Genomic DNA, 14,370 nt, shown 5'->3' with positions numbered 1-14,370 from the left:
CCACAAGTTCTCTTATATCCCATAGAGGGAGGAGTCTGGAGCCACAAGGCCATCAAGAATCAACTGGAAGGTTTGGTACAATTAGGATCCATCACAGACTTGATTCAGGAGATCTGCAGGTGGAGCCTGACAAGTTTCATTTCAGGTTTCCAGATGATGCTGATACTGAGATTCAGAAACATGCTAAATGCACTCTGAGCCCCAGGAAGGAAGACTAGCAATGCCACCTATGCAAGGAGAGGAGGAACTTTCCTCTTCTGCATAGAAGGGGAAAAGGGGGAGACTGGCTACAAGGAAGATGCTGGGGCACAGGACAGAAAACCACTGAATATACTCCATGCTAACAGCAATGGAACAAGTGCCCAGGCCAAGACACAAGGCTCAAGTCTGGGGGCCAGCTGCATGGAGCAGAGAAGCTGTCATAGGGCCAGAACATAGGCTGGTGTGTTGTCCAAGAGGGGTGCCTGGGAATCAATTAGCAGAAGCTTCTTTCACAGCCCAGAATCACAGAGGACCAAGAATATGGCAGAGTCCCATCTCTAGAGCAGAGGTGATAAGTTGAGAGCAGATGCCAAGCCTAACAGAACAGCTTGGCACCAGCCTGCCCAGCATTTGGCTGGAAAAGCTGCATCCCTTGACAACACCCAAAATGGATCCATATTTATTAAGAGTGGGAGACCATGCTGTCCTGAAAGCTACATTCTTATCTCAAAGTGTTTATTTTAATTTTTCTTTCCCTGCAGCTTCTTAGGAAAATTCTTCTTAAAAGTTCCATCTTCTCCAGATTTGAGCTATGTAAAAACTATACACATAGAAGAGAGTGGGAGAAACACTTGAAGATGTTCACAGTGCTTGTTTTAGTGCAGAGCAGCCAAGAGCTGTTTTTCTTCTTTCTCATTGCCAAATTCTTGTCTCGTGATTAATTATTTGTATAAGAAAACTTTTAAAATCCAAACTCTCTTGCCTGTGCCACAAAGTAGAGCATTCTGCCTGCTGTAGCCAGAGGGTGAAGAGGGATAGGATTTGGTGGGGGTCTGAGTAGAAAGGGGGAAGCATAGTAAGATAACCAGGCAAAGTGGGGCACAGAGATGATGAACAGTGCCCCTCAGTTGTCCCTTCTAAGGCTTTAAGCCAGGGAGTTATTTATTTGTCCAGAGTCCTGGCTGAATCAATGGGGTCTACTGCGGTATGGCTTACCTCCCTTGGTGTTTGTGAGATGACACAGGAAAACATGAGCTGGATGGTAGAAAAGTCAGATGGTGGAGAGCTGGGAAACAACTGTACCATAAGGGTTCAATCTGCATAAAGGGAGATCTCTCATGAGAAGCCACAGGCTTTGTCCTTGCTGGGCTCCCAAATGTTTTGAGAGCAAATGGGGAGGAGGCAGAGAACAAGAATGTTCTGTGATGTGTTGATGACATGGAAGTGAGAGAACAAGTTCACAGAATTTAAATTATTGCAACAGCCTAGACAGCTTAGCCTAAACCAAAAAAAAAAAAAAAAGATAACATTCATTAGCTCTAAAGGCAAAAAGACCTAAATATAGACTCAGAATGCTGGCCTCATTCTTTCCTTTCTGTCCTTCTTTCTTTCCTCCTATCTTTTCTTCCTTCTATCTTTTCCTTTTCCTTTTTTCTTTTGTGCTAGTACTGGAGTTTGGACTCAGAATCTTACTTTCTTATTTGGCTTTTTCTGCTCAAGGCTGATATTCCACCCCTTGAGCCATACTGTTACTTCTGGATTTTGCTGATTAATTGAAGATAAGAGTCTTATAAACATTTCTGCCCAGGTGACTTTAAAGCACAATCCTCAGCTCTCAGCCTCCTGAGTAACTAGAATTACATGTATGAGCCACCAGCATCTAGTTCTTTTCCTTCCCTTATTTATTTATATTTTAAAATATTCTGCACTGGGCACATATGAATTCTATAATGAAAAAATATTTAATGAAACAAATATGATAAAAAATTCTGACCATTTGTGACAAGTTAATACAGGCCAACTCTGAGAAAAGTACCAATGGATCCAGAATTATCCAGGGAGCTCCTCTCTGCCACCCATTTTTTGGGGGGGGGTTCATGCAAAAAGCAAGAGGCACTGGAAATTAAAGAATTCAGGGAATAAAGCATACGCAGAAAAGGCTAAAGAAGCTCAGGCTTTTTCCTGGGAAATATAAAGGACGGTGTGAGGACTATTGTCTCAAAATACCTGAAGGTTTATAGTAGAGGACACAAGGAAAGCAGACAGTATTCCAGCTAGGGCTCCTCAGCGAGGGCCACGGGAGTGAGAATGGGAGCAGATTTGGAGTCAAGGACAACAAAAAGAATTGACTGACGCGGTTGGCCAGCAGTGGACTGGGCAGTCTTAGAAGTATTGAGCTCCCCATTACTGAAGTGGTCCTGCTACACTGGACCAACGCCTGTTGGAGATGCTCTAGAGGCTTCCATGCCCAAGAGTGGAGCAGAACAAGGCTCTGACAGCAGCTCTCAGAATCAGCCACCTAGATGAGCGCCAGTGGCTCACACCTCTAATCCTAGCTAATCAGGAGGTTGAGATCTGAGGATAGAGGTTCAAAGCCAACCAGGGCAGAAAAGTATATGAAATTCTGCCATTGTTCAGTTGTTTGTTTTGTGCCAGTCCTGGATTTTGAACTCAGGGCCTGAGCACTGTCCTTGAGGTTTTTTTTTTTTTTTTTTTGCTCTACCACTTGAGCCACAGCACCACTTCTGGCTTTTTCTATGTATATAATGGTATGGAGGAATTGAACCCAGGGCTTTGTGCATGCTAGGCAAGCACTCTACCACTAGGCCATACTCCCAGTCAAGTCTATGAGAGTCTTATCACCAGTGAATCAGCAGAAAGCTAGTAGATATGTGGCTCAAAAGGTCTTGAGTGAAAAAGCTAAGGGAAGTACCCAGGCCAAGTTGAAGTTCCAGTACTTGAACACACACACACACACACACACACATACACACAAACACACACACACACACACGAACTAACTATCTGGATTCAACCAGTGATTAAGGGAACTTCTGCATAAAGTGAACCCCCACTGCCACCCACAATGCTGCTCCTTCAGTTTGGAGGGCCCGGCATTCCTCTCACCGTGGGGATGAACTGAATTTCGTACGCATCCACTGGGCCGGGAGCTCGTGTCCACTCTGTCCGAACAGTTGTCTCCTCCAGGAGGTGCATCCTCATGCCCTCAATGGCTGGTATCTCTGCTCAGGAGAATAGAGAAAGGTGGTTAGCCCAAGGCAACCCAGTCTCACTCCTGACTATTACAATTGCCTTAGATCCACACCTAGAGGCAAGCTCTAGCTCCTAAGCTGCTTTCCAACAGGTGGGACAAGCTGGTAGAGTTCTGTACAGGACCTCCAACTGTAGGGACACGGAACTGTTGTGATTATAACTAATGGGGTGCCAAGCTAGTCCTGAGAGATCTGAAAGCCAGCATGTCATTTTTTTGTGTGTGCCAGTACTAGAGTTTGAATCTAGTGCTTCGGTTCTCACTTGACTTTGTCCACTCAATTCTGGAGTTCCACTACTTGGGCCACAGCTCCACTTCTAGCTTTCTGCTGATTCATTGGAGATAAGAGCATTACAGTTAAGAGTTCCTGCCCAGGCCAGCTTTGAACTGATTCTCAGATCTCCACCTCCATTCTACTGATGTCTCTATTGATGGCTCATGGCTCCTCTAACTGGCCCTTTGTCCTCCCACACACACCTGATCTCCACCTATCCTTCTTCTTCTAGGCTCTTGAGTACCTAGGTAAGCCTCAAGTTCAAATGTTACATGGGCCCCAGGTCTTGATTCAGTGTGTGTGTGTGTGTACATATATATATATGGTTGTTTTGTTGTTTTTGCTTTTGTTTTGCCAGTCTTGGGCTCAAGTTCAGGGCCTGGGTTCTGTGCATGAGCCTCTACCACTTGGGACACAGAGCCACTTCTGGCTTTGTCCGAGTAGTTTACTGAAGAGTCTCATGGACTTTTCTGCCCAGGCTGGCTTTGAACCGCGATCCTCAGATCTCAGCCTCCGCTAGGAGGTGAGCCACCGGCGCCCAGCTATTGCTGCAAGATACAAAAGGGCTGGCAGCTCACCTTCCCCACAGTCCTCCCCGGCATAGCCTTCCTGGCAAACGCAGCTGCCCTGGCGACACTCTCCTCGGCCTCGACAGTCCTCAGGGCATGTCTGGATGGCGCAGTCCGGGCCTCGGAAACCCTCGACGCACACACACCGGCCGGCGCGGCAGAGCTCGCGGGGTCCGCAGCCGCCGGGGCAGGCGCTGGCCGGAGGCTCCTCCCGCCCACAGTCCTCGCCGCCATAGCCCGCGTGGCACACGCACACACCCTGCACACAGCGCCCGCGGCCCCGGCAGTCGGCCGGGCAGGTGCGCACCGCACAGGCGGGCCCGGTGTAGCCCGGGTGGCAGAGGCAGCGCCCGTCCTCACAGCGGCCGCGGCCGTGGCAGTTGGCGGGGCAGGTGCGGACGCCGCAGTCCTCGCCCGCGAAGCCCTCCCAGCAGCTGCACACGCCGTCCTGGCACACGCCGTGCTGGCTGCAGTCGCGCGGGCACCGTCTCACGCCGCAGTCCTCGCCCGCGAAGCCGTCGTCGCACACGCAGCGCCCGTCCAGGCACCGGCCTCGACCGCGGCAGTCGCCGGGGCAGGCGCGCGAGCCGCAGTCCTCCCCCGCGTAGCCCGCCTCACACACGCACACGCCGTCCTCACAGCGGCCGCGGCCGCGGCAGTCCCCGGGGCATCGGCGGCTCCCGCAGTCCTCGCCCGCGAAGCCCGGGTTGCACACGCAGCGGCCGTCCACACAGCGTCCGCGCCCCCGGCAGTCTCCGGGGCAGGCGCGCGTGCCGCAGTCCCGGCCGGTGTAGCCCGGCCAGCACACGCAGCGGCCGCTCTGGCAGTGGCCGCGGCCCCGGCAGTCTCCGGGGCAGCTGCGCACGCCGCAGTCCGGGCCGCTGTAGCCCGCGGCGCATGCGCACACGCCGTCCTCGCAGCGGCCGCGGCCCAGGCAGTCGCGCGGGCAGGCGCGGGAGCTGCAGTCAGGCCCCGCGTAGCCCGGCCAGCACACGCAGCGGCCGTCCTCGCAGCGTCCCCGCTGGTGGCAGTCGCCGGGGCAGCTGCGCACGCCGCAGTCGTCCCCGCTGTAGCCCGCGTCGCAGATGCACTCGCCGTCCTCGCAGCGGCCGCGGCCCCGGCAGTCGCGCGGGCACGTGCGCGTGCGGCAGTCCTCGCCCGCGTAGCCCGGCCAGCACACGCAGCGGCCGTCCACGCAGCGCCCGCCGTCGCCGCAGTCCCGGGGGCAGCTCCGCGCCCCGCAGTCGTCCCCGGCGAAGCCCGGGTCGCACACGCAGCGGCCGTCCTCACAGCGGCCCCGCTGGTGGCAGTCGGCGGGGCAGGAGCGCTGGCCGCAGTCGGGGCCCGCGAAGCCCGCGCGGCACACGCACACGCCCTGCACGCAGCGCCCGCGGCCCTGGCAGTCGCCCGGGCAGGAGGGCCGGCCGCAGCTGGGGCCCGCGTAGCCCGGGAAGCACACACAGCGGCCGCGGACGCAGCGGCCCTGGTCGTTGCAGTCGTCGGGACAGGACGCGGAGGCTGCGGGTGGCGACGAGGTGGGCGCCCGGGAGTCGGTGGGCTCGGAACAGGTGGGCCCGCCCCAGCCCGGTTCGCAGGAACACGCACAGCGGCTCAGGTCAAACACCCCGTGGAGGCTGCACAGGCTCCGCACGTCTGTTTGTCCTGGGGCGGGGAAAGAGAGGCCTCAGTCTCCGCGGGGGACAGGGAACCTACACGGAGCTCCCATGGGGAGAGCCCAGGTCGTGTCGCTGGGCCAACACTCCAACTCTTCCAGCGTGGGCCCCGGCCAGACCTTAGCAAACGTGTGCCCTGAGCTATATCCGCCATTCTGAGTAGCCAGCCACTGATACCTTTTCTTTCTTTCTCTCTCCTTTTTTTTTTTTTAAATTTATTTTTATTATAAAGGTGAAGTTGGGGCCAGGAGTGTGGCCTAGTGGAAGAGTGCTTGCCAAACATGCACGAAGCCCTGGGTTCGATTCCTTGGTTTCCACACAGAAAAGGCCAGAAGTGGTGCTGAACCTCAAGTGGTAGAGCACTAGCCTTGAGAAAGCTCAAGGACAGTGCCCAGGCCCTGAGTTCAAGCCCAGGACTGGCAAAAAAAAAATAGGTGAAGGTTATGGTTATAAAAGTCAGGCAGAGTACATTTCTTTTTCCGTCCTTTCCTTCTTTCTTTCTTTCCTTCCTTCCTTCCTTTCTTCCTTCCTTTCTTCCTTCCCTTCTGTCAGTGGTGGGGGTTGAATTCAGGACCTGGACACTGTCCGTGAACTTTTTTCCTCAAGGCTAGTGCTCTATCACTTTGAGCCACAGGACCACTTCTAGTTTTCTAGTGGCTATTTGGAGACCAGAGCCTCACAGACGTTCCTGTCCACACTGGCTTTGAGTCCAGGCCCTCAGATATCAGCTTCCTCAATAGGTAGGGTTGCAGGCATGAGCCACCCAGTGCCCAGAAGAGCCCATTTCTTTTTGGATAATGTCACCCTTCCCTCACTCTCTCTCCCAGTTTCTCCCTCCTGTTTCCATGCACAAGTTCAACATAATGTCTAGTGAGTACCATGGCTGCGTTTTTTTTTTTTTTTTTTTTTGCCAGTCCTAGGTCAGAGCACTGTCCTTGGGCTTTCTCAAAGCTAGAGCTCTACCACTTGAGCCACAGCACTACCTCTAGCTTTTTCTATGTATGTGGCACTGAGGACTTGAACCTGGGTCTTCATGCATGATAGGCAAGCACTCTACCACTAGGCCCCCATGCTGCGTTTGTTCACCCTTGGTGTCTCCATTTCTGTGCCTCCCCTTACCCTCCCAAAGACAGTATTCTTTTTTTTTGCCAGTCCTGGGCTTAAAGCTCAGGGCCTGAGCACTGTCCTTAGATTTTTCTCAAGGCTAGAGCTCTACCACTTGAGCCACAGCACCACTTCCAGCTTTTTCTAAGTATGTGGTACCAAGGAATCGAACCCGGGTCTTCATGCATGCTAGGCAAGCATTCTACCACTAGGCCAAACTCCCGGCCCCGACAATATTCTTTATACAGTATTCTTTTTTTTTTTTTGGATTTACATATTTTATTTTTTTTCATATATTTTTATTGTAATTAATAGAAGGGTTACATTATATTCACCAGATAGTAGGTGCATTATTTCACATACATTGATACCCTTTCTCATGTCTTGGTCCCAATTTCCCTCCCCCCACCCCCACTCCTCATCTTGTTTTTCTCCCTTCCCTATCTGACTTCAAATAACCAAATACTCATATATACAATATATCAGATAACAAGGTGAAATACTGTAACAATAACCAAGGGACAGCAAAAGAGATGAGAGATAACAGTACATTAAGGAGAATAATCACTAGTTATATGACTTTTGAAACTGAAATTATTTTGTTAGTGGGTTAAAAGCTAGAAAATGTATGAGAATTAGGCCTAAAATGCTAACTAAGTTTTTTTTTCTTCCTTTTTTTTATTGTAATTAGTAAAAGGGTTACATGATATTTGCCAGATAGAAGGTGCATTAATTCACATACATTGATACCCTTTCACATGTCTTGGTACCCGTTTCCCTCCCCCCAACACCCCCGACAGTATTCTTTTATATGATGACTGCAGTGGTACCCTTCTCTAATTCATACCAAGGTCCTCTGTAGACTAGTCTTGCTCATAAACACTCCCCCCTCCCAGCCCTCCTCTCCACCTCCCTCTCATTCTGGAGCCCCTCTGCTTACCTGTGCCAGCCTGAGCAGCTGCAGGGCAGCAGCCCCCTGCACAGTGCTCCTTGAGCCCCTTCACCAGCTCCTCCAGGATCTCCAGCCGGACTCTCAGGGCCTGCACCTCTGAAGCAGGAACGGGGGGCTCCGAGCCCGGGGGACACCCGCATCCAGCAGAAGGGGGCAGGTTGATGCGGTGGGTGAACACCACTTGCTTTTCCCCTCCTTCCACCGTGTGCTCATAAAGCTGGGAAGAAGGGTCCCCCCTTCTTGCCCCCACGACCCGGCCCCCTGGCTTTGGAGGGGGCCGTGGGGCTGGAAGTGTTACATTGGGTCTTGGAGAGAAGGGGCCTGCACCCACTGTGCCCAGCAGCACCAGGAGGACCACACGGGAGGTTAGGGGACACGGGGCTGGCATCGTCAGGAGGCTGCAGGGAGGGAGGGCAGATACTCAGAAAAGAGGCGAGATTGATCTCTCGCTTCCCCAACACAGCATCCACAATTAGCCTAGTCAACCCACATGTATGCGAGGATTCACATTCAACTCAACCTGGGAGGAGGAAGGGGGAGCCATCTCTAGGAGGGATGGGTAGATCCCATCCTTAACTATATATTACTTATTATTAACTGTATCACACTCACACACACAGTCACAAGCATTACTGGCTTACACTAGCCTAAGGGCCTTTGAACTGCATGTTTCTTCTGTCCCATAAACCCTCCGCTCAGCTCTTAAAAGGTTTGCCCTTTTGAGTGGAGTGCCGTTGGGCTCGTGTCTGCAGCTATTTAGGGGCTGTTCAGGAAGCTGATTTCTAAGGATGGCTATTCAAAGTCCACCCAGGCAGGGAAGCCCATGAGAGACTGCTATTTTCAGCCACCAAAAAAGGTAAAAATAACAACAGCAAGAACAACAATAGACAACTCAGAAATAAGACTGTGGCTCAGGGACAGTGCCAGGTACCCAGCTTAAGTCCAAGGATTCGAAAAGAAAAGAAAGAATAAAAACTCAATGTGATTTGAAATATGATGTAAAAAAATCAATGTTAATAAATTCTTTAATTAAAAAAAAAAGAACCTCAATGTGAACTTACACTGCTGTGGCAAAGAAATACATTGAATAAATGTGCCATTAGACGGCAATGTGTTAAATGAGATTTGGGAATGGATAACCAGAGACAGTCTTTCCCAAGGATCTGGATACCAGCTCTCACTGCCTTCTCAAAATCCTTAAGTACAGGGTATCTGTCTCTTTTCCTCCCCTCCCCTTCTCTCTCCTCCTCTTCCTCCCCCCCTCCCCACTGGTTTGGAGCTCAGGACTTCGTATTTTTTAGGAGTGTTCTACCACTTGAACCACACTCCCTCCCAGCACTCCTCACTCTTTTCTTTAACCCCATGCTCTCAATTAGATCCTTCCCATCAGCTTTATATATAATTCCACCACTATATATCTATTTCTATCATTACAAGTCATCATAAATGCTACAAGTGAGAATGTTAGTAATTGTTGTTAGTCGCAGGGCTTGAACTCTGGGTCAGGGCACTGTCTTTGAGCTCTTCAGCTCCAGGCTAGCACTTTGAACCACAGGGACACTTCCTGTTTTCTGGTGGTTAACTGGAGATCAAAATCTCATAAACTTTTCTGCCCCAGCTGGCTTTGAACGGTAATCTTCAGATCTCAGCCTCCTGAGTAGCTAGGGTTATAGGTGTGAGCCATTAGCTCCTGGGAGTACCTATTTTTCTTCTGCTCAGCTACTTTATATTTGTATTAAGCACATGAGAAGTGATTAACAAATACCTGTTGAAAGTCATAAGAAATGGAATGCCCAATTTACGTCCAGGACTAGCATTAAGGCTGGAGTTGGGGACAGCACCAAGGTCAAGGCTAGGACCACGGACAGTGTCTGGGACTAGAAGTTGGTTAGAGACAGTAAGTAAAGCAGAAGAGTCAGAAAACGGGCAGAATGTACTCAATTTTGACTGACCCTGTAATTTTACCTCTAAAAACAAATAATATTGCCCTGTAATTTTACCTCTAAAACAAATAATATCGCAGCATTATTCACAAAGGCCCTAAACTGGAAGCTACAAAATGTCACTAAAATGGATTCAATTGTGGTTTATTGACACAGTGCAATCAAACAGAAGAATGAAGATGAGCTACAGTTATATGTAGAAGTGCAAATGGAGCTTAGTAAGATTGAGTTGAAGAAGCCAGACACATAAGAGGACATTTGAGACAATTGTATTCAAAATGAAGTTTGAGGTGCCAGGGCAGAAAACTTTTAGTGTTCTAAGTCAGAAATGATGTGCTCTTTCTGTAGACAGTGACAAAAAGAAGCATGGTGGGAAAATTCTAAGGTGCTAAGGTTATCTTGCTTTTAACAAGCAAGGGGACATACGCATATAATCCCAGCACTTGGGAGGTAAAGGCAGATTTGCAAGTTCCAGGCCAGCCAGGGCTACATAATTAAAAAAACAAAACCCTTAGCCTAATTTTGATTATGTTCTAAAAACTAAGTGCCAGTGATTGTATATTGAGATTCCCTTCTTGAACACTCGTTTGTTAAACATCATTTGAAATATGATGTAAAAATCAATGTTAATAAATTCTTTAATTAAAAAATGAAAACAACAACAACAAAAGAGCTGAGGATGTAGCACACAGGGAGAAAGAATACCTTGTTTTATTTATTTGTAATTGAATCTAGGGCTTTGCACATGCTAGGCAAATGTTCTATCACCAAATGACTCTTCCCTGCCTTCCTTCATTCTTTCCCTCCTTTTTCCTTCCTTCCTTCCTTCCTTCCTTCCTTCCTTCCTTCCTTCCTTCCTTCCTTCCTTCTGGGGATCTGTGGGTCAACCCTAGGGAGCATCTTGTTTCTCTATCTGGATGACTGCTACCAGCTGTGAAGCAAAGATTAGGGTTAGAGAGGGAAGGTATGAAGAGGGGAATAAGAGAATGCAGGCTATCAGTTCAGGTGAGAGTCACACAGGGATGGTGGCAGGTGCCCAGTTCCCCCAGAACAGAGAGGCTAGGGAGAAGAGGAGGGCAAGGTGGGTAGTGGAAGTGCTGAGTGGCTGGGGGCATCATTGGGGGGGGGTGCTGTGACACTCTTCCTCCAACATGCATATTTCCTGGCTCCCTCTGGGTGGAAGAAACAAATGCTTTGGGGGGTACCATCATCACCCTCTCCCATCAGTCATCAAGACAGAAAAAGAGAAGGACAACAGACCATATTGCCCCCCTTTCCCCTCCCCCTGTCACACACAGTCCAGAAACCCAGGCAGACAGGCCTGCCTGCAGAGCTGCCCAGCCTTGCCTTTAGTTGGAAACGGAGCCTCTGATAAGTGATGGTTTCTGGCCTACCTTACTTGTCACTTTGTATCTAAGGCACAGGTAAGATATGATATTTTATCTATCACCTTGTATCTAAGGCATGTACCCAATTATGGCATGCATGTACACACAAATATTTGACACATGCAAATATATTCACCTGTGCTCATCTACATGTCCACATGTACTTAAACGCACACATGCACACAAATAAGCCCACATCTTTGCAGCCACATGCATGTACATATGTCCTGTTCATTGTCTCCCACACCTAGTCTTTGGGCAAAGTGTGAGAGAAAGCCAGTTTTGTCTGGGTACTGGTGGCTTGTAATCTTAGTTACTCAGGAGGCTGAGATCAGAGGATCGAGATTCAAAACAAGTGCTGGGCAGAAAAGTCTGGGAGACTCTCTCTTATTTCCAGTTAACCAGCAAAAAAAAAAAAAGCTAAATATGGAAGTGTGGCTCAAGTAGTACATTGTCATCCTTGAGCGGTGGCTCATGCCTGTAATCCTAGCTACTCAGGAGGCTGAGATCTGAGGATCACGGATCTGAGGATCTTCAGCCTTGAGCAGAGCTCAGGGACAGTGTCCAGGCCCAGAGTTCAAATCCCACAACCAAAAAAAAAAAAACAAGCAAGAGACCCTGAGTTCAAGCCCCAGTATTGGCACCCCTGGAGTGTGGAGGGGGCAGTTCACTGGCTCAGTGGGCAGTTGTGTAGAACTCAGCTGGAGTGCAAGGGAACCAAAATGGAGGGGGGCTTTCCCTAGTGGGGAGCAGGCTGGTCTTTGCTGACTCCCCTCCCCTGTCTCTCACTGCCACCCGTCCATCTGCCACTCTCAATTCGTGGAAATTTTTGGCGCTATTCTCAGCAATGTGCAGAAATTTTGTGTATCTTTGTGTCTCCAGCTACACCTCTCTGATATGTGGGGGGGACTTGGGGGGGGGATGTGGCCTCACTCTCACAGTTGAAGAACTGGCAGGGGTGGGGGCATCTTCCCAAACTGTGACTCAGCATCCTTGGTATTTGGTGTTGTGGCCAGTTTTGACACTTTGCTCATAGGGGACTGTAAGTCCTATGGGGTGAGAGAAAGGGTGAACTTCCATAGGAATGTTCCATGGGAGGTGGGCTCTAACCACACCCCTCTGTCACACACCCAGCTGAAATCTGGCAGCAAGAGGTGAAGGTAGGACTCTGGGGCCAGAGAGAAGGGACAGAGGACTGGGTTTGAAGCAGGTGGAAGCTGGAGGTATTGGGTGGCCCAGTTGCCCTTGAACCTGGGGAGAGAGCAGATGGGCCTTGGGAATGGAAAAATTAAGCAAGATTTCCAGACCCCCAGCGAGAAAGGTCAAGGGAGCTGTGAGGGACAGGAAGGCAGCTTCTGGTTCTGCATGGACTGGCCAGGATTTGAGCGGAAGGGTATTTGAGAAATAGAGGTGCTGGGTCCCCATAGGCTTCAGTAAAGGCCAGGGAAAGTAGGGGGGCCAGAGATCTGGGAAGCGGGGACAGAGCCAACAGCAGCTGCAGTGTTTCCCAGTTGCTTCCCAGTTGCCCCCCCCCCCCCCAGTTCCACTTCCAGTTGTCTCTAAGCCATCAAATTCTTTCCAGGCGAGATAACAGACCCGCCCGCCCCACCCGGGGTGTGTCACGTGTATTGGGGGGGTTGTGATGGGAGGGTGGAAAGGTTCAGACAGACAGAAGCTGGGGGGAGCCTGGAAGAATGAAGTGAAGACAGAGTCCTGTGCCCTGAGGGAACCCTACTCACTCAGCCTTTGCAGTGCAGCAAGAACAGGTTTAGGAGTATCTCTGCAGGCTCTGTGTCTTTCCAGACCCCAGAGTCTTCACTTTGCCCCATTTCAGCATTTCCTAAAGTCGTGAGATTTCCCAGCCTTCCCTCCCAAATCTGGGACCTTGGGGTTTAACCCCATCTGAATGCCCCATCTAAATGTCCCCTCACCCCCCTCCACCCCCTTTCTCTGCTCCTGCAGTTCAGCTGCTCAGTCCTGGCCACTGAATCTATTCACAATTTGTCCTGTCTTGGCTCAATGACCACTCCAAGCTATTCCCTGACTCCTCTGATTTGCTCCCAGCCTTTCTCAGGGGCATGCGTCCTGCCTACACCCTGTCTCACACCGTCCCCAGCACACACCTCCCTGAGGAGCCTGGTGCCGGAGCCAGGCTCTCCGTGGAGTTCTCCTGCCACACCTTTGCCAGCGTGTGTGGAACAGGAGAGAAAGCCTTTGCTCTCAGTTCTCCATCTGGGTCTCCCAGTGCTCTGTAACTTACCTGGGTATTGGGGTTCTGCTACACCTCTGCACCTGTCCCAACCCCAGGAAGGAGAGTGGCAGGGCAGGACAGGATAAACTCTGTGGCAGCCCTGGACTCCCTGGCGGACCCTTTCGCTTGTCTCTGCAGCACTGGCTCACGGAGCCACAAAAGGACTGTGGATCTGGGCAGCAACAGAGAGGAGGGAGCCTTCAGCGAGCAGGGGGAGGAGAAGGGGAGGACCAGCATGAGGTCAGGGAGGGGAGTAGAGATAGGGCAGGGCCTCCTATCCCTCGTAGACCCTCCCACAAGCCACCCCTCCTCTCTTCCTGCCCCCACTCTAGTCCCCTCCCTGTCCAGGACCTAAGTCCCACCATCTCACCCCCCTCCAACTCTTGTCTTCCTGCCCAAGTCCTTTCCTTATCCTGTTGTTAACTCCTTAGTTTTTGCCCAACCTGATAGTTCCCATTCTTGCTGCAGTTTCCTTTTGGACCCCACCATTTCTTCACTTGTGGTCCTCTGTCTTAGACCCATTTTCCCCTCTCCGTCAACATCATTCCTCAAGGCCAGCCCCTCCCCCTCCCCTATGCTCCTTTTCCCAGCTCAGCTCTAGCTTGAATCTTGACCCTCCCCCATCATCACCCAGCATCCCCATTCTTCCCCAGGATATGCGGCACAGGGAGCAGAGATGGGGGCAGGAGACTGGAGGCACCCCAAAAAACTTAAACCCATTCCAAGTTCCATGTAATTGAATTCTACTCAATTTTACCCACCACCCCTTGCATGCTTCCTCCTCCCCTCCATGTCCCAAGCTGCCTTTCTCAGTTCTGCAGTCCCTCTCCTGTCTCAGCTTGAGCTCATTGCCCACCCCCTTTCATTCTTTCTCCTCAGCAGATTCCTAGAGAAATAGCAAGTGAGACTTGGGCAGTAACTGGGCAAGGGCTTGGCTGAACACCAGGACATATGATTTGGGAG

At 50.8% G+C, this 14,370-nt stretch overlaps 1 protein-coding gene across 1 annotated transcript in view; it reads right to left on the bottom strand.

Moving 5' to 3' along the window:
* Tnxb (tenascin XB) overlaps positions 1–13,538 on the bottom strand; it is a 68,817-nt gene extending 55,279 nt beyond the window's left edge. The window contains exons 1-4 of the mRNA XM_090356054.1: positions 13,417–13,538; positions 7,814–8,223; positions 4,106–5,758; positions 3,109–3,224 (exon numbers count right to left, since the gene is read on the bottom strand). Coding sequence (XP_090212180.1) covers positions 3,109–3,224; positions 4,106–5,758; positions 7,814–8,213 — 2,169 coding nt within the window. The 5' untranslated portion in view covers positions 8,214–8,223; positions 13,417–13,538. The remainder of the gene's footprint in view (positions 1–3,108; positions 3,225–4,105; positions 5,759–7,813; positions 8,224–13,416) is intronic.
* Positions 13,539–14,370: the final 832 nt, after the last annotated feature.

This window comes from Megascapheus bottae, chromosome 22, assembly GCF_031878675.1.
Source record: "Megascapheus bottae isolate mThoBot1 chromosome 22, mThoBot2.hap1, whole genome shotgun sequence".
NCBI lineage: Eukaryota > Metazoa > Chordata > Mammalia > Rodentia > Geomyidae > Megascapheus > Megascapheus bottae.
This window is presented reverse-complemented; position numbering and strand designations above follow the sequence as displayed.